The sequence below is a fragment of the Marmota monax genome, unplaced genomic scaffold, assembly GCF_021218885.2.
Source record: "Marmota monax isolate L192 unplaced genomic scaffold, Marmota_monax_Labrador192_F-V1.1 WCK01_AAM20220418_F8-fsc00098, whole genome shotgun sequence".
Classification (NCBI taxonomy): Eukaryota; Metazoa; Chordata; class Mammalia; order Rodentia; family Sciuridae; genus Marmota; species Marmota monax.
Genome location: NW_026694639.1, coordinates 1,592,441 through 1,618,115, shown reverse-complemented (window position 1 = coordinate 1,618,115; position 25,675 = coordinate 1,592,441). Strand labels below are relative to the sequence as shown.

Below are 25,675 nucleotides of genomic sequence, written 5' to 3'. Positions count from 1 at the left end.
TCTCATTAAAAGTGAATCAAGCTTGAAATTTGTAATGAAAAGGTAAAAGGAAAATCCCTGAACACTAGGAAATTAAAGAACATAATTTTAAATAATCAATGGATCACACAGAGAAAATCTCAAGAAAGAAAAACAATGAATCTGAATCAAATGAAATTACAATATATCAAAATATGTGGGACATAGCCCAAACAGTAGAGAGGGAAATTTATTTATTTATTGATACCTGGCACTGTTTTTTTTTTTTTTTTTAAATTAACTTTTCAACCATCATCTGAAAAGAAAACATTCATGGTAACATCCTTTAAAATAGCTCTGAGCAGACTGTGGTTGTAGCTCAGTGGTAGAGAGATTGCCTAGCATGTGTGAGGCACTGGGTTCGATTCGCAGCACCACATATGAATAAATAAAAATAAAGGTCTTCAACAATTAAAAAAAATAAATTAAAAAAAACCCAGCTCTAATAAAGCATGGCCACTACTATGTATCATAAAGCAGGTACAAGAAGTTTTATATTCAGAGTATGATATAGTACTGTCCTACATCTATGATACTAGAGGACATAATTAAAAAGGCATTATTTGAGACTTGATTCTAGTTTCCAGCAGAGGCCCAAAGGATGGTACAACACAACTCTGTAAAGAAGTGTACTTCCTTAGGATTTCCTTTCATTGGTGGCACAGTTCCCAGTACTCATTCGTAGAGAGGGAGATTTACAGCACTAAGTGTTTACATTGAAAGAGAGGGAAGGCTTCAAGTCAAATTCTAAATGTCTACATAAAAAAATTAGGAAACAAAGATGAAAACAAAACTGAAATGCATTCTGCTGTCATGTATAATTAGAACAAATAAAAAAAAAGATAAAAACAAGCCTAAAGCAAGCAGAAGAAAGGAAATAATAAAATCAACAAAACTGAAAACAAAAACAAGAAAAAAAAATCAATGGAAAAATTCTTTGTAAATATTAATAAAATTTAAAAACATCTGGAAAAATTGATAAAGAAAAAAGAGAGAAGACAAAAGTTACCAATATTAACACTTTCTGAAAAGGGGGAAATCATAGGACATACAAACATGAAGAGAAAAAGTGAGTATTAGAAAAACTCCAGATATATAATTTTTTTTTTAGTTGCCAGTGGATTTTTTACTTTATTTCTGTATTTATATGTGGTGCTAAGATCGAACCCAGGGCCTCACACATGCCAGGCAAGTGCTCTACCACTGAGCCACAATCTCAGTCCCTAGATATATAAATTTGATGATTTATATGAAATCAACCAATTTCTCAGAAATACAAATTATACCAACTCTCCATGAAATATATATATGAAATTGATATTTGAATAGCCTCATCACTACAAAGGAAAATTAATTCGTAATTTAAAAACTTCAGAAAAAGATAAGCTTAGGTGGTGTCACCAGAGAACTCTGCCAAACATTTAACACCAATACTACACATTTTTTAGAAAATAGAACACTTCCTAATTTATTATATAAAGCTAGTATTACTCTGATACTAAGGTCATACAAAAAACAATATAAAAGAGAAACCTAATATTATAGTTGGAATGCTTATGCCCCTCCAAAATTCATGTTGAAACAATCTCCAACAAGATAGGCTCTTTAAGAGGTGATTTGGTCATAGAGGATCCTCCCTCAGGAATAGGATTAAGGCCCATATAAAAGAGGCTTCATATAGAGGCACCTTTTCCTCTTCTATCCCTTCTGCCATGTGAGGACACAGTACTTGTCCCCTCCCCAGGACACAGCAACACAATACCATCCTAGAAGCAGAAACTAAAAGGTGAAGGAATTAGAATAGCTAAAACATTTTGAGAAAGAAGAATAAAATGCGAAGAATCACTTAATCCAATTTTAAAAGTTGTATGGCCACATAATCAAGACTATCATATTGGCAGAGGAAAAGAAATGTAGACCAATGAAACAGCATAAAGAATCTAGAAGAAAATTCTTATGCCCACACAAGTAAGTGCAACTGATTTAAGATAAATATTAAGTGAAATTCAATGGAAGAGAAATATATTTTCAAAAAACAGTGCTGAAGCAAAAAAATGAACTTCAACCTAAACCTTACAACTTTAAGACAAACGAACTCAAAATGGACCACAGAGGCCTGGCGCAGTGGTGCATGCCTGTGACCTCAGTGAGAGGCCAAGGCAGAAGGAACGCGAGTTCAAAGCCAGCCTCAGCAACAGCCAGGCACTAAGTAACCCAGTGAGACCCTGTCTCTAAATAAAATACAAAAAAATGCTGGGGATGTGGCTCAGTGGTTGAGTACTCCTGAGTTCTATCCCCAATACTCCCCCCAAAATGGATCACAGGATTGTATAAAATTATAATTTTTTTAAACAAAATTCAGGAGGAAACTTTTAAATCTTTGACCTAAAACAATTCATAGAAAACAATTAGATAATTATTCTAATTATCATTAGAATTTAAAACTTGCTCTACAATGAAAAGAAAAGCTACAGACTGGGAGAAAACATTTACAAATAACATATCTGATAAGGGACTCATATCTAAAATATAGAAAGAACACTCAAAACTCAACAGTAAAAAAGATTCAATTAGGAAGCAGGCAAAAGATATAAGGTTACAATTCACTGAAGAGAATATTTGGTTAGCAAATAAGCACATGCAAAATGTTTCACCATCACTAGACATCAGGGGAATGTAAATTAATACCATAATATCTCTATACAGCTAAAACTAAAAATAGTGACAATGTCATATGCCAGTGAGGATGCAGAGACCAGCATCTGCACACATTGCTGGTGGAATGTAAAATGGTACAGGCACTCTGGAAAATAGCTTTATGGTTTCCTAACACTCTAAACATAAATTTACCATATAATCCAGCAATTGCATTTTTGGCCATTTCCCAGATAAATGAAAACTAAGTTCATACAAAAAGTTGCCCATGTATAGCAGGTTTATATACAATCGCTAAAAATATAAACAACCAAAATGTCCTACAATTGATGAATGCTTAAGCAAATTGTGATACATGAATACCATGGAATATTATTCGTCTATGAAAAAATAAATTATTGGTACATGGAAAAACTTGGCATTATGCTGAGTGAAAAAAGCCAATCTCAAAAGGTCACATATTTTATGATCCTCAAAAATCACATTCTCAAAATGACAAAGTTATAGAGATGAAAAATACATTAATAGTTGCAGGATATTAGGGATGTCAGGGGATGGTGAAAGAAATAGGAGTGACTGAGGGTAGAATAAGAAACAGATAAAACAATGCTAACAATGCCCCAGTATGGACTCGGGTGGTGGTTACATGAATATATAAATATGATAAAATAGTACAGAAGTACCAGCTAACACTTTGTATCAATGTCAATATCCTGATTTGGGTAGATAAGATGTCAGCAATGACAGAAATTGAGATGAGGGCACATGGAACTTCTTTGTAACTTTCTGTGAGTCTATAATTATTTCCAAGTAAAAACAAACTGAAAAACGTTACACAATTTTATTGTAGTAACAATGTAAACAGGAAAAGAAGATCCTAATATTAGGTGACTAGTACTTGTAGTTTGGGTTTAAATTTCCAGAGACATCATTATATATAGATTTAAAGGGACCATATAGACTCAACATGGTGGCGGGCGGGGAGGCAGTGCTTTCAGTACCTCCTTAGCCACGCAGACAGAGAGACACATCAGAATGTTTGGATTATGCCTGCTGAGAAACTCCCAGCAAAATTACGCTGTAGTGAGACCTAGACGGGGAGTCTGGGATTATTGGAGGTGACAGCTTGCCCCAGAGGGGTGAATCTCGGTCACCCTGTGCGCGGAGGTGCGGACCGCCACTGAAGGAGGTGTTTCAGCACTGCCGGATACTGGATACCATGTGCGGCATAGAGACCCTTTGAAGAGGTTGCTAACCAAGCCTTCGTGAAACAGCGGACCGACAACCGAAACCTAGACTGGGACAGACCAGACATAGGCCAGACCCACCCCTCCCATTGGTCGGACACTCCGGCAAGGCGTCTGGGGCCCGCCATAGCAGAGAGCTGACGTCACCAGAGTTTGGCGGACGGGATCCCTTCCCAGCGAAATCACTTCAACAGGTGTGTGACTCCCATCCCCACCAGATGCATACAGCTGGGAAACCTCAAAAATCTAGCCCCAGAGCTCCGTGGGTGTGAAGGTAGGGGCTGAGGGAAGCAGAGGGGACTCCCGACCCCAAACCCCCCCTACCACCAGCAGCGACACCCAAGGCCTTAACCGCCAGCTCCGGGGGGTGTGGCCACCAAAGGAGTCCAGGCAATTTAAGCTGACGGTTCCCAGATCACCCGCTCCACAACCTTGGGGTCTGGGTGAACGGCAAACAGAGAGAGTGCTCAGTTGTTCGGGAAATAGGGCACTCAGGGGGGCTGCAAGTGTAACTAGATCTGTGGAGAACACCTCTGGTGAGCAGGGCCTGGCTGGCTGGCAGGAGGAAGGGGGGGAGGGGCCGGAGAAGAGAAATGGCTCTGGACTAACAGGATTGGAGAGACACCCAGTAGGGGAAAAGGAGCTGCCTTACAGGGATTGCTGCCAGCACATAGAGGGCAGAAGCTTGGCTCAGAGGGCACAGCTCCACCTACTGGAAGAGAAGAAAATAGAACTCTAAGACTTTATTTATCATTTTTTTTCTTTTTCTTTTTTTCCCTTTTCAATTTTTATTGTTCTTTCCATTCTCCTCTATTCTACCTATTTTTCTCTCCCTCTTTTTCTTTAAGGACTTCTTCCTTCCTCTTCCCCCTAACGTTCACCCCAAGAATTACGACTTTCATTACGGGTAATCTTCTAAATGCAAGTAGGTAAATGTTCCGAGACTGTCTATATAGCTCCGAAGTACCTAGCTACTACCAAATACCCTGATCCTTTCGCCTGTTAATATCTCCCTTCAGTAGAGAAATCTTCTAAGTTGCCAAGACATACTAACCTTCATACCATCATAGCACCCAACCTAAACATAAAGTCCTAAGACCAAACAACAAATCACCATATGCCTACAGAATCCGTAAGCCTTTTATGAAACGAATGAATCATCTTTAAATTACAATAAAGCCCAACAGCTCTAGACATAGTCTCCCACCACAAAGGAGAGACCACAGAGATATACAAAACCAAAACAAATTTATAGGAGAAAACAGAAGCACAGCAGTTAAACAGAGTTGGAAAGTAACGTGAACACCATGAAGAAACAAGGGAAAAAAGGATTACAAACAATGCAGGACAACTTAAATTTACAGGAGAACCTAGAGGCATCAGAAAAATGGACAGAGAAAGAACTCAAGGCATAACTGACTCAGATGGAATGGAATCATAGAGAAGTCATTAGACAGCAAGTCCAAACAATGAAAGAATACTTTGAAAATGAATTACATAAGCAGATTCAAGAAGCAAAAAAGCAAATCTACCAGGAGATAGAGATTTTTTAAAAAAATCAAACAGTAATCCTAGAAATGCAGGAAACCATAAACCAAATCAAAAACTCAAATGAGAATATTACAAGTAGACTAGATCAAATAGAAGTCAAAACATCAGATAATGAAGACAAAGTTTATCAACTCAAAAAGAGTATAGTCAACTCAGAAAGGCTGGTAAGAAACCACAAGCAAAACATCCAAGAGATATGGGATGTCATAAAAAAACCAAACTTAAGAGTCATTGGGATAGAGGAAGGTATAGAGGTCCAAACCAAAGGAATGAGCAATCTGTTGAATGAAATAATTTTAGAAAACTTTCCAGACATGAAAGATGGAATGGATTGCCAAATGCTGGAAGCCTACAGGACCCCAAACAAACAAAACCATAATAGACCAACTCCAAGACACATTATTATGAAGATATCCAACATACAGAACAAGGAGAGAATATTAAAAGCTACAAGAGAAAGGAGGCAGATTACATTCAGGGGTAAACCAATTAGGTTAATGGCTGATTTTTCATCACAGACGTTGAAAGCAAGAAGATCCTGGAACAACATATTTCAAATGCTGAAAAATAATGGATTACAACCAAGAATATTGTATCCAGCAAAATTAAGCTTCAGGTTTGTCAATGAAATTAAAATTTTTCACGACAAACAAAAGTTAAAAGTATTCGCAGCCAGAAAACCAGCACTGCAAAGCATTTTGAGCAAAACACTACAAGAAGAGGAAATGAAAAACAGCACCCAAAACTAACAGTAGGAGGTAACTCAGTAAAGGGGGATAAAAAAATAATCAAAGAGGAAAAACAAGCCAAATTAAAATAAATAAATAAATAAATAAATGAACAAACATGACTGGAAGTACAAACCATATATCAATAGTAACCCTAAACGTGAATGGCTTAAACTCACCAATCAAGAGACATAGGCTAGTAACTTGGATTAAAAAAACAGATCCAACAATATGCTGCTTTCAGGAGACTCATATGATAGGAAAAGACATACACAGGCTGAAGATGAAAGGTTGGAAAAAATCATACCACTCACATGGTCCTCGGAAGCAAGCAGGAGTGGTCATACTCATATCGAATAAAATCAACTTCAAACCTAAGTTAATCAAAAAGGATAAAGAAGGACACTATATACTGTTAAAAGGAACCATCCACCAACAAGACATAACAATTATCAATATGTATGCATCAAACAATGGTGCTACAACGTTCATAAAACAAACTCTCCTCATGTTCAAGAATCAAATAGACCACAACACAATAATTATGAGTGACTTCAACACACCTCTCTCACCATTGGACAGATCCTTCAAACAAAAGTTGAATAAAGAAACTATAGAACTCAATAACACAATCAATAACCTAGACTTAACCGACATATATAGAATATATCAACCATCATCAGGTGGATATACGCTTTTCTCAGCAGCACATGGATCCTTCTCAAAGATAGACCATATATTATGCCATAGGGCAACCCTTAGTAAATATAAAGGTGTGGAGATAATACCATGCATCTTATCTGATCATAATGGAATGAAACTGGAAATCAATGATAAAAGAAGGAAGGAAAAATCCTGCATCACCTGGAAAATGAACAATATGTTACTGAATGATCAATGGGTTACAGAAGACATAAAGAAAGAAATCAAAAAATTCTTAGAGATAAATGAAAATACAGACACAACATATCGGAATCTATGGGACACAATGAAAGCAGTTTTAAGAGGGAAATTCATTGCCTGGAGTTCATTCCTCAAAAAAAGAAAAAGCCAACAAATAAATGAGCTCACACTTCATCTCAAAACCCTAGAAAAGGAAGAGCAAAACAACAGCAAATGTAGCAGAAAGCAAGAAATAATTAAAATCAGAGCAGAAATCAACGAAATTGAAACAAAAGAAATCATTTAAAAAATTGACAAAACTAAAAGTTGGTTCTTCGAAAAAATAAATAAGATTGACAGACCCTTAGCCATGCTAATGAAGAGAAGGAGAGAGAGAACTAAAATTACTAACATATGGGATGAAAAAGGCAATATCACAACAGACACTACAGAAATACAGAAGATAATTAGAAATTATTTTGAAACCCTATATTCCAATAAAATAGAAGATAGTGAAGATATCGACAAACTTCTTAAGTCATATGATTTGCCCAGATTGAGTCAGGAAGATAAACACAATTTAAACAGACTAATAACAAAGGAGGAAATAGAAGAAGCCATCAAAAGACTACCAACCAAGAAAAGCCCAGGACCGGATGAGTATACAGTGGAGTTCTACAAAACCTTTAAAGAAGAATTAATACCAATACTTTTCAAGTTATTTCAGGAAATACAAAAAGAAGGAGCTCTTCCAAATTCATTCTATGAGGCCAACATCACCCTGATCCCAAAACCAGACAAAGACACTTCAAAGAAAGAAAACTATAGACCAATATCTCTAATGAACCTAGATGCAAAAATCCTCAATAAAATTCGGACGAATCGGATACAAAAACATATCAAAAAAAATTGTGCACCATGATCAAGTAGGATTCATCCCTGGGATGCAAGGCTGGTTCAATATACGGAAACCAATAAACGTTATTTACCACATCAATAGACTTAAAGATAAGAACCATATGATTATCTCGATAGACGCAGAAAAAGCATTCGACAAAGTACAGCATCTCTTTATGTTCAAAACACTAGAAAAATTAGGGATAACAGGAACTTACCTCAACATTGTAAAAGCTATCTATGCTAAGCCTCAGGCTAGCATCATTTTAAATGGAGAAAAATTGAAGGCATTCCCTCTAAAATCTGGAACAAGACAGGGATGCCCTCTCTCACCACTTCTATTCAATATAGTTCTCGAAATACTGGCCAGAGCAATTAGACAGATGAAACAAATTAAAGCCATAAAAATAGGAAAAGAAGAACTTAAATTATCACTATCCTATCCCAAAAGGGTCTACAAAGAAACTACTAGAGCTAATAAATGAATTCAGCAAAGTGGCAGGATATAAAATCAACACGCATAAATCAAAAACATTCCTGTATATTAGCGACAAATCTTCTGAAATGGAAATGAGGATAACCACCCCATTCACAATATCCTCAAAAAAAAAAAATTGGGAATCAACCTAACAAAAGAGGTGAAAGATTTATACAATGAAAACTACAGAACCCTAAAGAGAGAAATAGAAGAAGATCTTAGAAGATAGAAAAATATACCCTGATCATGGATAGGCAGAACTAACATCATCAAAATGGCGATTTTACCAAAAGTTCTCTATAGGTTTAATGCAATGCCAATCAAAATCCCAACGGCATTTCTTGTAGAAATAGATAAAGCAATCATGAAATTCGTATGGAAAAATAAAAGACCCAGAATAGCAAAAGCAATTCTAAGCAGGAAGAGTGAATCAGGAGGTATAGCGATACCAGACTTCAAACTATAATACAGAGCAATAATAACAAAAACAGCATGGTACTGGTACCAAAACAAGCGGGTAGACCAAAGGTACAGAATAGAGGACACAGAGACCAATCCACATAATTACAACTATCTCATTTTTGACAAAGGGGCTAAAAGCATGCAATGGAGGAAGGATAGCATCTTCAACAAATGGTGCTGGGAAAACTGGAAATCCATATGCAACAAAATGAATCTGAATCCCTTTCTCTCGCCATGCACAAAAGTTAACTCAAAATGGATCAAGGAGCTTGATATCAAATCAGAGACTCTGCGTCTAATAGAAGAAAAAGTTGGCTCCGATCTACATACTGTGGGGTCAGGCTCCAAATTCCTTAATAGGACACCCATAGCACAAGAGTTAAAAATAAGAATCAACAAATGGGACTTACTCAAACTAAAAAGTTTTTTCTCAGCAAGAGAAACAATAAGAGAGGTAAATAGGGAGCCTACATCCTGGGAACAAATCTTTATTCCTCACACTTCAGATAGAGCCCTAATATCCAGAGTATACAAAGAACTCAAAAAATTAAACAATAAGAAAACAAATAACCCAATCAACAAATGGACCAAGGACCTGAACAGACACTTCTCAGAGGAGGACATACAATCAATCAAACAAGTACATGAAAAAATGCTCACCATCTCTAGCAGTCAGAGAAATGCAAATCAAAACCACCCTAAGATACCATCTCACTCCAGTAAGAATGGCAGCCATTATGAAGTCAAACAACAAGTGCTGGCGAGGATGTGGGAAAAAGGGTACACTTGTACATTGCTGGTGGGACTGCAAATTGGTGTAGCCAATTTGGAAAGCAGTATGGAGATTCCTTGGAAAGCTAGGAATGGAACCACCATTTGACCCAGTTATTTCCCTTCTCGGACTATTCCCTAAAGACCTTAAAAGAGCGTACTATAGGGATACAGCTACATCAATGTTCATAGCAGCACAATTCACAATAGCTTGACTGTGGAACCAACCTAGATGCCCTTCAATAGATGAATGGATAAAAAAAAAATGTGGCATTTATACACAATGGAGTATTACTCAGCACTAAAAAATGACAAAATCATGGAATTTGCAGGGAAATGGATGGCACTAGAGCAGATTATGCTAAGTGAAGTTAGCCAATCCCTAAAAAACAAATGCCAAATGTCTTCTTTGATATAAGGAGAGCAACTAAGAACAGAGTAGGGAGGAAGAGCATGAGAAGAAGCATGAGAAGATTACCATTAAACAGGGACGAGAGGGAAAGGGAGAGAGAAGGGAAATTGCATGGAAATGGAAGGAGACCCTCATCGTTATACAAAATTACATATAAGGGGAAATGAGGGGAAAGGGAAAAAAAACAAGGGAGAGAAATGAATTACAATAGATGGGGTAGAGAGAGAAGATGGAAGGGGAGGGGAGGGGAGAGGAGGGGGGATAGTAGAGGATAGGAAAGGCAGCAGAATACAACATACACTAGTATGGCAGTATGTAAAAACGCAAATGTGTAACCGATGTGATTCTGCAATCTGTATACGGGGTAAAAGTGGGAGTTCATAACCCACTTGAATCAAATGTATGAAATATGATATGTCAAGAGCTTTGCAATGTTTTGAACAACTAATAAAAAAATAAAAAAAATAAAGGGACCATATATATAGAAATAAGGATGATATAGTCTGGAAAGCTGAGCTGTTTATTCAAAAAACAGTTTTAGTGATGCCAAAGACATTCTTGAAGAAATGTTGTTGAAGAGTTTAAATTGTTTTCAGAAGTATGAGGGTGGAAAAGAGTAATAGAGTATTTCTCCCCACTACTTGCAGTGCTGGAGATTGAACCCAGGCAGGACCTCATGCATACTAGGCAAGTGCTCTAACACTGAGCTATAATCCAAGCCTTAGTATTTCTAAATTCATTAATTAATTCAAGACATATTTACTGAGTATGTAGTGTGTGTATGTATGTGTATATATATATATATATATATATATATATATGCCTGGCATTGTTCTAGGCTCTGGGTTTATAGCCACAAAGGATATATATATATATATATATATATATATATATATATATAAGTACCAGACAGCATGAAGCTTATAAATTCACACATTATTTTGTAAAGCATAACACTAAATTAGGTATTCATTTCCAAACTAATAGGTAAATTTTTGATTAAAATTTGAATTATTAATCTATAGCCACAAACATTTATATATTCAATTAGATAAAAAACTTAATGGAATCATTTTAGAGAGAAAAGTAAAACATAGTGCATATATACATAGCACTATGATTTGAAATATTAAAGGCATTGATAATTTATATTTGAGCTGTATTATTTAAAAAATTCACTCTTTTATTATAATTAGGATAAAATATTCTTTAGGGATTTTTTATCTACTTACAAAATCTTGGAAGTAGGGTTTCTACTGGGTTTTAAAACATAATATAGCTCCTAAGTTGAGGTACATAGTTTCAATTAGTCCTATTTCCAAATATAATGGAGCTGGGGACTAATCATGCCTTATCATAAATAAAGTTATCTTCAGTTATCTTGTTATTCTCCTATCCATGAACACCCTATATATAAGGCAAAGTCAAAGTGTTTTAAATTGAAATTGCAGCTACACTTCCCCGCCAAGCCTCTTTTTTCCTCTTTCTCATTAACCTGTGAATTAATTTATACATCAGCATCAGCATCTCCTTTCTTCATGAACCCAAGTTTTCTAGGAAACGAATATTCTTTATCTTAAGGAAGGTGAATGCTCTCTCATCCTGAGACACTAGAAAGGCATATTCTGTCCCCACTGTCACTAAACGTCTCATCCTACTTTGTGTCTCCTTGGTAACCAACTTAGGTCCACCACTGGAACATGCAACGGGGTGCACAAAACAAGCAGCAAAACATGACTAATGTCGAAAACAGTATTTTTACATATAAAGATGTACTTGGCAGGAGGATTTGATAACTTTTGTAATTTTAAAATCATAAAAGTTATAGAGAAAAGAGCAAAGGAATTACTAAGTTTTACTTCTACCTTTTCTTTTATCTATTCAAATAATGACCTTTTCAGACAATATCTCTATAAAATGAGCTAAACATCTATTTTGCATTCATTGATAATGTATTATTTTTAAAAAGCTAATGAGAAAGGTAAGAAATGATTTGAATGTTTTTGCCACAAAAAAATAAAAAACATTTGAGAAAATAGATATTTGCCCTGATTTGAACATATATAATACATACATGTATCAAAACATCACATGGTATCCCATAAATATGTGCAATTTTTATGTGTAAATTTAAAAACTTTTTTATATATATATAAAAAAAAAACTTTAAAAAAAAAGAGCCAGACCTGGTGGCACATGCCTGTAATTCCAGTTACTTGGGAGGCTGAGGAAGGAGGTTTGCAAGGTCAAAGTCAGCCTTGACAAATTAACCAGACTCTGTCTCAAAAAAAAAAAAAAAAAAAAAATGCTGGGACTCAGTGGTAGAGTGCCCCTGGGTTCAATCCCTAGTACCAAAAAGATAAAGAAAAATATATAGACTTACATATAGAAATACATATATATACACACATATATATGTGTATATACATATGTACATATATAAATGAATTTTCCATTCATGATATGAATTGTTTCATTTTCATTTTTAATTCTTAAAAATTGACTTCTATTGATTTAGAATGGGACAGGGAATTATAGCTTCATGGTAAAGCATTTGCCTGGTTTGATCCCCAACACAGAAAACTTTTTAAAAAGTGATTTAAGGATGAAATTCACATAAATAGAGAATGTATAAAAATATCCCAAATACTCAAAAATATTTATATTCTTATAAATATTTATTTATTTAAACTTATAAAACTGATTAAAGGTTCATAAAAATAAGTGCCAAACATTTCCCAGAGATTGACAATTTTTTTGCACAAAGATTTCTTAGAAGGATATTTATTTTTAAGAAATTACCCTATTTACACTCCCCCTCCTCTGAAATATCATTTTAATAAGACCACCACACCCTACTCAAGGTAGTTCTGATACAAGCCTCTGAGAATACTGCACCACAAGCAGTAAAGCAGATAGATGTGAGGGAAGAATAGCAGTTAGGTGGTGAAAATTAACTTAATCTGCTTGAGTTGCACTAACTCAATTAAATAGATAGAAATATTATTATGAACTCAGTATTCCAATGATAGTCTTAAAACTAAGGAGGATAGGGGCAAATGAAATGCACACTAGAGGTTCTGGGATTCCTTTATGTATTAATTCTACAGTACATAATACAGAACACTACAATGAAATTAACAAAATTAATTAAAATATTCTTTTCATGTAACCATTAGAGACTACATTAAAATACACACGACAGTTTTTGACATTGTTAACAGTGAATGTGACTGATCTTTACCATTCTTAATGTTGATACCATCACCTTTTCCAAATCTATCACTAATAGGAAAATAAAAAGAGAGAGAGAAACAGCAGTCTCATTACCTAGAGCCTAGTATGAGTATTGTTTTACATGTTTTATTACATTTACTTATTCTATTCTGAGTTTCAATAACTGATAAATTAGTAATAAATTTTCAAATGTTTTAGAAGACTATTATATATCTACTGAAGAACAGAGAGGGCTGTCAGATACTTATTTAAGATTTTGTGTTCCTTCACATTTTTAAATTAAGGAACAAAATAAAAGTATTATTAAAATCTTAGAATTTTAATCAAATTCTTAGAACAAAAGTCTTTGAACATAGCTGGGGATACAGTTTAGTGGTAGAGCCCTTGCCTATCACACATGAGGCCCAAATACCACAAGCAACAAAAACAAAAATCTTTGAACAATTTTAGAAAAAAATGACTACAAACTTCAGAAGAAGATTTTTAATGGTGATAAGTATTTCATATTTAACCTGTATTCTCATACAGGCCATATGTATAGTTAGTTCATTATCATTAGACAATTCTAACATACGCCAAAATTGAAAAGTAATAACTGGTTTGTTACAAAAAATTATATGAAGCTATGAAACCTATGAAATATAGTGTGTTCACACTCTCTCTACAGGTAAAATCTAGGTTAGTTTAATATTTTCTCTTTTTTATTAATGTGATTTTTTTACTTTTGGTGAATCTGAAAGGCTTGAAAATATTTATGTACTATCTTACTTAAAAACAATTATATAAAAATTACATTTGTAATTTCATTTGCCCATTTCTTCCCACCACATGCATCTGCCAACCTTAATATGTAATCTTCTATTATCCTAATTCTTCTCTCAACAGAAGTTTGCTTTAAAGAATTATATAACTGACATGAATATTATTTTGTAATTGTCTTTTGTAATTGTCTAGAAACTTGTCTAGATGCTTAGATGACATTTATAAATATACATGGAACTATACTTATTTACAATTCATAATCCATTCATCCATTTACTGAACATTTGCTATGGGCCAGAACACTATTCAATGCTGCAGACACAATATAAAAAACAGTCCTTAAAGCTGCCTAGAAACACGAAGGAATATTGTAGACAAAAAATAGCACCTTAAAAATTACTATGCCCTAACCCCTGAAATTTGGAGTGAGCAACACATGTAAAGTCCCTACCCTCATGGAGCTTATATTTTATTGGAAGAAACCAGATGTAAACAAAACTAATAAATAATGTTAAGTGGTATGAGATGCTCTGGATAAAATAAAGCAATGTAAAGAGACAGAGCATTTATGTGTGGAAAAGATAAAGAAAAGCTAAAATTAGATAAAAGGACCAGGGGTTGGAAAATGTCTTCTTTAATAGTATGTTCAACTTTTCCTAAAATCAGGAAGAACTATCTTTAGTATTCAATGGAAGATTTCTTTATAATATGCTGATCATTTATTCAAGGTTGCTCACATCATACAACAATATTGCAAACGGAACAAAGACTTTCAAAACAATACTATAGCATTGTACAGTACTGTTAAAATATACGGTAGTTGGTTAGATTTGGCACTAAATATCAATTGTGCCTGGCATGGTGATGCATGCCTGTAATCCCAGCAACTAAGGCAGCTGAGGCAGGAGGATGGTAAGTTCAAGGCCAGCCTCTCCAGCTTCGTGAGACTCTGTCTCAACATAAAAACATAAAAAGGGCTGGGGATGTAGTTCAGTAGTAGAGTGCCCCTGGGTTCACTCCCTAGTGCCCATCCCCCAAATCAATTATAATCATAGTACTGAATATAATAGGACTTTGTAGATTTTGGAAGACCCCATACTTGAGGAGTTGTGTGACTCCATATTGATTTTATCCCTCCTTTGGATTTTGGACTTTGAGTTTAGTAATAAAGAATTTTTCTATGCACAATACATTAAGTACAAGTGAGTCTATTGGAAAGTGGTAAAGAAATCATAAAAAAATTAATGACTGCTGAATATGAATTTAAAGACAATCCAAATTTAGTCAGTTTTATATGACACTGTTAACAAAGTAAGAGAATCTTTAAAACTCACTTGGAAGTGTTTCAAGTTCATTTCTAGTCAGTGCATCTTCTTTTTCCTTCAATCTTGTTTCTTTATATTTAGCATAAAACTGCCCAGCATCCTTAAAAAAAGAAGTTGTAAGTAAATTAACATAAAAATCAGTTTGCTTTGTCAGTGTTTTCACTATAACTTCCTTTTAAAGCAGTATATTCATTTTATAAGTAGGCATTCTTTTTTTTAATATATATTTTCAAATTTTATGATGAACACAAAAAACTGAATAAACACTTCTCTACAAGTTTTTTCTCCTGAAGAATTAAAGCCAGAAACTGCATGAGTATAAATTTAAGTAAACTCTTTTCTCTCATATATGAAAAGGAGCTTTACACTTCCTGTTTTCTTCCATCATATGGCATTTTCTTGAAATCACACTATTAGATGGACAGACAGAGAAAAACTCATTTGCTGAACTGCATTATTTGGCAGCACTCAGTCTATTTTCATATTAGTCCCTTACCTCCAATATATTTTCAAAATTATTATGTGCAGATCTGATGATAAAACAAATATGAACATGGTGATATAAATGAAAAGTCATCATCCTCCTTCCATCACCTTTAGATACGAACTATAATAATGGAGGGTTGAGTACTGAGGACACATAATGCACACACTTAGGTAAGATACAGTGACTAAAGTCTCAATGAGTGACACATAGGTAAGAGACTTCAGCAAGGTGCCCCCAAATGACTAGGCCTTAAATAATCACAGACATGAAAATGAACAAATTGATGCTTTAGGTATATGATGATCCTAACAATGAAAAAAAAAAGTAAAACATATTCCCTATATGCCTTGACTTAAAGTTCATATTCTATAGCAACAACACTTGTAGCTACCAGTTCACGCTGTGTTTCCATGACTACATTTGCTTTGCCCTCTAGCTGAAGTGATTTTGCTCCCCCACCATTATTCTGGCAAACTACTTTCCATAGTTGAAAACTGTTCAAGCAATATCTTCTGCAGAGTAATTCTCTCCTGTATGCTACTTCTGTACTTAAACACTTTTATGAATATATAATGCTGTATTCTTTCCTAGAAGATAGAACATTTGAGATAGGAATATGTGTATACCCAGTGCAAGTATCTTGCCATAGAGTGGGCAATAAGTGTTAACTGAACACAACTAGATTGAAATATATGAAAAACCTTATAAAGAAAGAAATGAAAGACTTGATGATTAATATGGAATAAGAAAAGAAAGGTATCAAAGATAACTATAGGGTAACATTCCTAGACTCTAAGATTTCTTAAGATTTTTAAGGCAGATATATCATAGATCCATCTGAGAAGGTTATTTCTGCAGAAAATAAAGAAATAAAACCAATCTTTGACACCACCCAGATCAGAAGTAAATACATGAGCACTTAAGCCCTAGATTGGAATTATCTCTTTTCATCTATGACTATATCCAAGTCAAAGCTTTCTTCTACATTCTATGTCTCTTTGGATTATTTCAGAACTCTTATTATTAATCTGATAATGAATTAGGGAAATAATAAGGTATTTCTAAAATCATTGCATAAATATAGTAAAGATGTTTCTTCATTCTTTTCATTCTCATTTTTATGTTTCTACCTCATTTCTACTAGAAGGGTTCCCACAGTCCTGGGCCAGCTAAACAGTGGTGTAACTTGAAAAGCACAGAAGGTCATGCACCCAACTTATTCATTCTCCCATGCCCATATATACTTTAAATTTCAACAGGGTTTTGGGTTAAAGTTTTATCATCCCTTAATATTCCCCACCCCCCTTAAAAATTCAACCCTGGAGGAGTATTATTTTATATTAAGCCATATCAGTTATTTATACCTTGGTGTGAATGAATGAATGAGCTTATTAGCTTCTTTCCACAGAGTAGGTTTTAATAGTAGGGAAGAAGAAAAGGCCAGGAAGGCATTGGCTCCTTGAGGGGAGTAGGAAATGTGGCACCATGCAAAAAAAAGAAGGGCAAAGGTTAGTTATATATGAGAGGTGAAAGGAGGTAGGTTGAAATCAATCATCATAGTATAGTACAGTGAGATATGATTAAGAGGACAGATTTTGGAGCCAGACTACCCAGATGAAGATCCCAGCTCTGCCATTTTACTAGCTATATGACATTCAGCAAATCACTTCCCTTCTCTATGGGTCAATTTTCTCATTCATAAAATGGGGATAATAAAATTACCTAACTCAGAGAAATCACTGTGACGATAACTGTCAATGTTTGGGAAACACTGAAGAATGATGTTTTGTGCCTAGTTAGGCTTTATATTTTTATCATTTTGACTAGAATCTTGTTGTCTACCAAAATGGTAAGTTTTTAATGATTTATACTTCAACAAATGCCTCTGGCCAAATCCTGTATCTTGCTGCTTATATGATTTCTATCTATATCCTTCTTGTCTCAATGGAAAGACCTGTTGCTGGGTAACAGCAACTTCTTTCTAGTGGTATTGCCAAATTTGAACATTTCTCTACTAATGTTTCTTCTTTTTGCAATAGCACACAATTCCACAAAAAGTTCTTCTTTAAAATACCTATTTGATCCCAAACAACATTCATCTGAGGGCTGCAATGCACTGAACAACTTAACCTTTTCCAGCTAATCCAAGAGTTTCCATACATTCCTGTCTCATTCACTATTGGTTGAAGGCAGAGCGTCTTCCATTTGTTTCATTTTATTTAAATGTTCCTCATGCTTTTTCTTTTTTTCTTATCCTACTTGTATTTTCAAATTATAATTACATATGTGCTTTCCAGAAAGCATTACTTCACTAACAAACCTATAATTTAAAAAAGTTCCACTGTACTAAATAACTACTTTGTTTCAACTATCCTTGTATATGGCATGGGATATCACACTTTCAGATGCACTGACAAACAGAAGACTCTAAAAGAAAAGTGATCAAATGGTGAGGCAGCTTGAAACTCTCTGTATCTTGTAACAGATTGGAGATGAGAAGATTTGGGATAACCTGATAACTACCTCAGAATATTTTAAGGGTTACTGCAGGAAAGAATGGTGTGAATTCTACATAAGTTTCAGAGATGGAAGTTTTGATAAAACTTTTGGACAAACAAGGAAGCATTTTCTGGTAATTAAGATTTGGTAAAAATAAAATAGACGGACTCAGGAGGTAGTATTCAAGAAAAGACTAGGTGACTGTTATTTAAATTCTAAAGGGGATCAGTCACTCAAAAAGAGGTTGAACAAGATCAACTGTTTCCAATCTTTCTTCTTTCCCATTCTTCCTTAGAGGTTATTTCAAGAGAACACAATTGTTGTATTTAGAAGAGAAAATACCTTTCTCCTCAAAAAAAAAAAAAAAAAAATCATTTTGAGTCCAGAATAAACTCCAGTTTACCTAAACAGGAGTTACATATTTCCTACAAATATAAACATCATATCCATCCCTTCATCTTTTATATATTGCCTGTCCCATCATAGAGGTTTAATAAATATTTAACAAATAAATGAATGCTTACTTTAATTCATTAAGGCTCTGAACTGCCTAGATTTAGTTCCATAATACTGTATTAAAAATGAAAGAGTTTGATTCTCTAGGAGTTTATAATTGTTTGGGGTAGAATCATGAGCAAAAGCTTTTACTCTGTCTAGAAGCAACTTTCTTTATACTTAACAAAACTTCTCGAAGAGTTCAATATTCACCTGTGTAGACAACAAGCTGAGGGCTTGATTTTACATTTGAAATTAAGGCAAACTTAAATTTATGTCATGAGTATTCATTGTATTTAACTGTAAAGTATAGGCACCTGCACAAAAAGTTATATATATTTATTTATATTTATCTACTGAACCATTATTATGTATTCTTTTGTTAGGATATGCGGGGATTATATGATACAAAAGTTGTCCTTCAAAAAGGCATAAAAATAGGAATGAGCATGTAGTTCAGTGGTAGAGTGCTTATCCGGCATATGTGAGACCCTGGGTTCAATCCCAGATACTGCTAAAATAAATAAACTAAATTGGAATATAGAATACAAGTTCCTTGAGAACAGGATTTTTCTTTTCTATTTTAATTTCCATGGCCTAGTACAGTTCCTGGTACATAGTAAGGACACATAAATATTTGCTGAAGAGAAGATGGTACTTGCCCAGCATTTTATCTTTTCCCCTACATTTCCATGTCCTCTTAAGATCAGGTAGGTTCAAAGAACTAGTTCTAGATGAACTGTGGATGAAAGTATTGTTTAAAAACAATATCATTTACAAATCAACAGAAAAGCTTATGCAAATCTCTAGCTCTCTACACTTGCCATGGTGAGCAAGGAGAACACGTTTCAGATGGGCACAGCTAGAAGCTGGCAAAGACATCATTGTGCTCAGTTCCTGAATGGCTAGCTAGAACAGAATGCTCCCTTTCCTAACAACCATGATGGACATATGGAATAATCCAGAAAAATATTTACAGCTACTGGAATTTCAGGATATCCCTCATATAAAATGGTTGAGACCAAAAGTGTTTCAGATTTCTGATTTTTTCTAAATTTTGGATATTTGTATATAGATAATGAGATATTTTGGGGATGAGACCCAAGTCTAAACACAAAATTATTTTATATTTCATATATACCTTATAGCCTGAAAATAATTTTATACAATATTCTTGAAGGTAACTTCACACAACATTCTTAATATTGTATATGAAATTCTGTGTACACTGAGCTATCAAACTGGTAGCATCAATGTCAATAACTCAAAAATTTTTGAATTTTGGTGCATTTTGGATTTTGGGATCAAGGGATGCTCAATTTATAATACAAAATGCTAAGTGTTATAAAGTTAGTACAAGAGAATGTACCATGGGAACTTTTGGGTTGGCCTTATAAAGACTTCATAATGATGATAATTTAGCCAAACTTTGAAGATGTAATATTTCTGAGGTTAGTGGTCTGTGATGTGAAGAAAATACATACATAAATCTTTCTTTTAACATTGTGACATACTTCATTATGTGATAAAAATAACATACTGAGCTGGCCTTGTGTTACATTTTGGCTTGCTTTTACTTCTTTTTATAAACTTCAAAATATTAAGCAACCTAAGGAAAGATTGGAAAAAAGGGCACTGATCTAAAGTGAGCAGAAGCCAGGAAATATGAGAACAAGGAATGTGGAAAAGCTTTGAGAACAGGTAATTGGAAAAAAGACTGAGTATACACCATTTCTTTTCTTTTCTTTTATTTTTGGTAGCTGTAGATGGACAGAATGCCTTTATTTTATTTATTTTTATGTGGTGCTAAGGATTGAACTCAATGCCTCACACATGCTAGGCAAGCGCTCTGCCACTGAGCTACAGCCCCAGCCCACTCCATTTCTTTTTGACTGCTTGATAGCTTAGAGCAAAAGAGGAGATTTGTGCTAACAAATAACCTTAATCACAGGAAGACACCAAAAGTACATTTCTGAAAATCTGCCTACAAAGTGATATGCTCTATATTAAATTTTGTTGTTTTATTGACTATTATTACAATTTCAGGATTACACATAATGTATAATACATTTATAGTAAAGAATAAAGAATATAGAAAAAAATAAGTATACTTTGAATAAGGTTCAACATTTCTATACAGAACTATAATAATACTGAATTCATAAAAGGGAATAAAAATACAACAGAAAACCAGAAGCTGTGCCCTCTTCTGCCTGAGACAGTTGTACTCAAAAGATGCAAAGTCTAAAAGCTACTTTACAACTTGGGCTAAGGGAGAGATAAACTAAGACCATAGAAGCCCTCTATTGTGCCCCAATCCAATATAAGAATCCTTCTACAGCTTTTATCATAATTATAATCAGTCTGACTATTCTGAAAGAGAGTTTAGAATTAGACAATTTATTATACTAAATAGGAAGCTCTAGTTATCGAGCTATTGGGAAAACTTATTTTTGAGCCTTTATATTTCTTATATGTTAATATTTATTTTTATCTACTTTAAGTTTCACTTCTACCATTAACTAGTTGTGTCACTTTGGACAAAATGCTCCACCAATATGAGTCTTAAATATTTTTCATCTACAAAATATGAAATTAGTAAGACTAAATATCTCTAACATCCTAGCTAATTAGCATTTTGTGGCTTTTTATCTTTTCTACATCTAGCAAAAAAACTAGAAAACTTTAAATTCTGTCTCTGGATTTCTGAGTACTTGCATCTAAAGCCCTCCTTTCATAGAGCTGAAGTAAGGAATGTTTGCCTTACGTTGTGAGGTTTTTCCAGTTTTCTGCAGCTTTTTGTCCCTTTTTAATAGTAGAGTTCACTCATAAAAATTCAGACCAGCTTCCTATCCCTTCTCATTTGTGTATGTACTTCCTATGTAAAATATATCTATCTGAAAAGATGTTGTTGTTTTTTTTTTTTTAAGTTTTAGAAAACTAAAGTATGCTGCTTCATCCCTTGGAAAACCGGTATTTAACTCTGAGAAGGGCAGGCAACACTTAGTCTTTTAGAGGCTTTTCTTCCTTGCTGATTAGCTATGAATGTTTTGTTTGTTTGATTTCTGACAGAGTCCCAGCAAAGAGAAGCAAAAGGGTCTAGAAAGGAAGGGGCCTGATTGTAAGGGAGGGTGACCTCCAGACTTGTCCACAGTTGTAGTCTCCATGGGAGAAGCTGCTTGGGAGGGAGGATGCTTTCATTTATTGATAATTCCATAAAGTTCTATATCGTACTCCCTTTACTCTTTAGGAGCCCATTTATTGATTGATTGATTGAAATAAAAGCTGGATCAACAGAAGATTCTTCTCTTTACTCAGTTACTGCTCTTAAACAACCTATAATTTCTCATGGGAGCGAGGATATACATACTAGAAACTTCCTACAATAATTTTTATTTTAACTGTGTTTATGTTAGAACAGCTTGGTAGTGAGAAATGGCAGAACTAGAACTTATCAATGTGAAAAAATTACAACTTTAGGCAATGCACACCTAAATGAGTTTTATATTTTGTAAGTTATATTACTAAGAAGCATATCAGAAACTTAAATAGTGAATTCTCTAAAAGTAAAACTATCTAGTAAATAAATTATGAGTACTTAAGACCTGTTTCATCTCAGACAATGACTATGATTTAAATTGATAATCACTTGAGATATCTGGCACTTTCTAATCTTAGCTGAGAAACAGATGATCTTAATAATCCAAATTGTTTATGGACCCAAATGTATGAGGCTCCAACACAAACAATGACAAAAATAAAGTTATAAGAGTAAGATTGAAAATAAGCACATAACACTAATTATACTTCATCAACTTTTATTACTTTCATGAATGCAAACACAAGATGAGTTTAAAAATATTCCAGGGTTGTGAGCATAGCTCAGTGGTAGAGTGCATGTTTATCATGTGCAAGGCTCTGGGTACAATCCCCAATGCACACATACACATACATCCCAGAAAGACATTATGAAGGTTAGAATAATTTCCTGGAATTAAACACTGAATAACAACAACATTAATGACAGGTTGAGTCTTAAAAGAATGTGTACTCCCTTCAAAACTATCATGAAGACATAAACAAACTCGTAAGATGTGAGAGTGTCACTGGGGCTATACTTTATATGTTACAAATAACTTCTAGCCTCAATGCATATAAGTCATGCCTTAAAAGAGTCCAAGTTCCTTGATATATTCTAATTCATATTCCACATCTTATGCTGATCATTCTACATGCTTTCTTAACTATTCACACAAACATTTTCAAGTTTCCCAAACTTCCCTGCATATAGAAATGCATCTTACTCCTCTCCAGTGTTCTTACCTCTCCAAGCACACACTAGCCTTCTATCTACTTCTCAATTCTCATTTGACTTCTTTTACATTTCTGCCTGTGTAAGTACATGAATGATATGGGGCATATATTTTGCTAAATAGCAATTTCTGTCGATCTTTTCCTTGAATATGAACCCATCTAGGAAATGTTTGATTTATTAAGTCAACATTATCAACAATGTTATACAGCAACATGTCAAGTATAATAGCATTGTTTTTCTAATCTACCAAATTCTTATCATCATCACAATATCCTTTTTAGAGAAAAAGAAGGAACACAACTTAGTACTGGAGGAAATAAGAACCTTCTCAAAAAGCAAAGGATACGGGTTGGGATGTAGCCCAGTGGTACATTTTATGCTTAGAATGTGCAAGGGCCCTGTGTTTAATTCCTAGCACAGGAAAGAAACAGAAAAAGAAAAAAGCAAAGGGTACTACAAAAACATACTTTTACCTCTACCCTGCCTGATCACAGAATCATTCAAGAGTATTTTCTACCCACTTAATAACCATTATGTGCTTTGTATCTACCACTTCTAACATTGTACACATATCTTTGCAGACAAGTAAGATAAAAATACTTTCCTATTCTATCAAGTAACTTTATTCTGTCTAAATGTTTTATTTTAGACTTGTTGTATCATATTTATCTACTAGAATATAAATCCCTGATCATCTATTAGAATGTAAATTCCTTAATGGATATACTCAGCATCTGGAGGCACAGAATATAATTGTAGATGATACTAATGGGCTATGTGATATCCTCTTTAAAAAAAAAAAGCCACTGTGCAATGTTTTTCTTAGATCTCTTTCAGATTTAACACAGTATATTAATAAACTGATTGTATGGGAAGTACTATATCTATGATATTATCTTTGTATACGACCTATTTCACAAAGTGGGTACTTTACTGTTAAGGGTCTATTCATCTTTCAAGACTTGGTTCAAGTGGCTCCCCTTTTCAGTTTTTCCTGGTCATACTAAATAGATACAACTTACATATTTGAACATCCTCAGAAGTCACTGTTTATACTATACATGTGAAACTTATATACCATATTGAATCCTGGTTATTTCAATTCATGTGTTGTAACTGTTACCTGACTTACGTCCTAGAAGGCATATTTATTTCTAAAGTCCCTTGTAGTGCCTTATTTTTACATGTGTTTATACATTTTTATTCAAATGGCTGCATTATTTTTAAACATATGACCACATGAAGCTTAAATATTCTATATATAATAAATTATGTGTGTGTGTATATATCTATATGTATATGAATGAACTATTGTCATTTGTAAGTATTTCTTGGGGGTACAGAAAATAAATTTGGGTAACCTAAATAGGCAATAAATAACAGAGTTTTCTTAGAGATCCTTAATGTTGTGTAACAAATAGAACCTGGATCATAAGTGAGTCAAAACTATCACTTTTCCCAATCCAGTAGATAACTCTATATGTATACAAAATGTAGTAAAGAAAAGGATATTTAGAGGATGAATGGGAAGAAAATAAGTTGGGAAGGGATGTTGCTATGACAAGACTTGGATACAGATTCTCCAGAGTGAACTGCACTTGCTGGAAAACTCCCACTTTTAAAAACTTACATAGAATATTTGCAGCTCAGTTTTACTTAATTTTTCATGAAAATTCAAGAGGCTCACTCAAGATGTAAAACTCTTGTTAATTAATATCTGCTTATTTATGCTTACAAGGGCTGTTTGTGTTAGCTCTTAAACCTATGTAATCCTACCTGCTCAGGAGACAGAAGAATCATAAGTTCAAGGCTAGCATGGGCAACTTTATGAGACCCTGTATCTAAATAAAAAAAAAGGGGGGGCTGGGGGTATGCTTAAAGGTATAGCAACCTCAGGATTCAATGCCCAGTACCACAAAATAAACAAAAAACCCATTTTTGTCAGTTATACTTGTTTTTGTAATTACACAAGTCAATTAAAAACCATGTTAAAAAGATAAAATACGAGTAGGAATTAAAAGTTGTTTCTAAGAGAACCAAGTTTAGTGTTTTGGAAACCTCCATGTAAGATTGCTAAAGATGCTTTTAACTAGAGATGAAAAACTATATAAGGATTCTGCAATGACATTGTTTCCTAAGAGTCTAATTAGATTCTTCTTTAAAGATATCAAGATTGGGATTGTCTTTAAAGAAACTGAGATTATAGGTATGGTTTATGCAAGGAAAAGGACAGGGAACTCCAACCAATGAATACCCTTTTAAAAATACAACAATAGCTCTATATTACTAGAGTAGTAATTAAATGTGAAGTACATGTTTAAAATGTTTAAGGCTATATGTGTCATTTTTTATGCGCAGGTCTCTATCTATTTTGGTTTTGTTTTGCTTTTGTTTTGGGGAAGGGGATTCTGGAAATTAAACCCAGAGGCACTTTACCACTAAGTTACATCTTCA

The 25,675-nt window shown here is 34.1% G+C and overlaps 1 protein-coding gene across 1 annotated transcript in view; it reads right to left on the bottom strand.

Moving 5' to 3' along the window:
* Dnajc1 (DnaJ heat shock protein family (Hsp40) member C1) overlaps window positions 1-25,675 on the bottom strand; it is a 222,567-nt gene that overhangs the window by 86,055 nt on the left and 110,837 nt on the right. Inside the window, exon 7 of the mRNA XM_046423045.2 lies at window positions 15,435-15,525. Within this exon, the coding sequence (XP_046279001.1) occupies window positions 15,435-15,525 (91 nt within the window). The remainder of the gene's footprint in view (window positions 1-15,434; window positions 15,526-25,675) is intronic.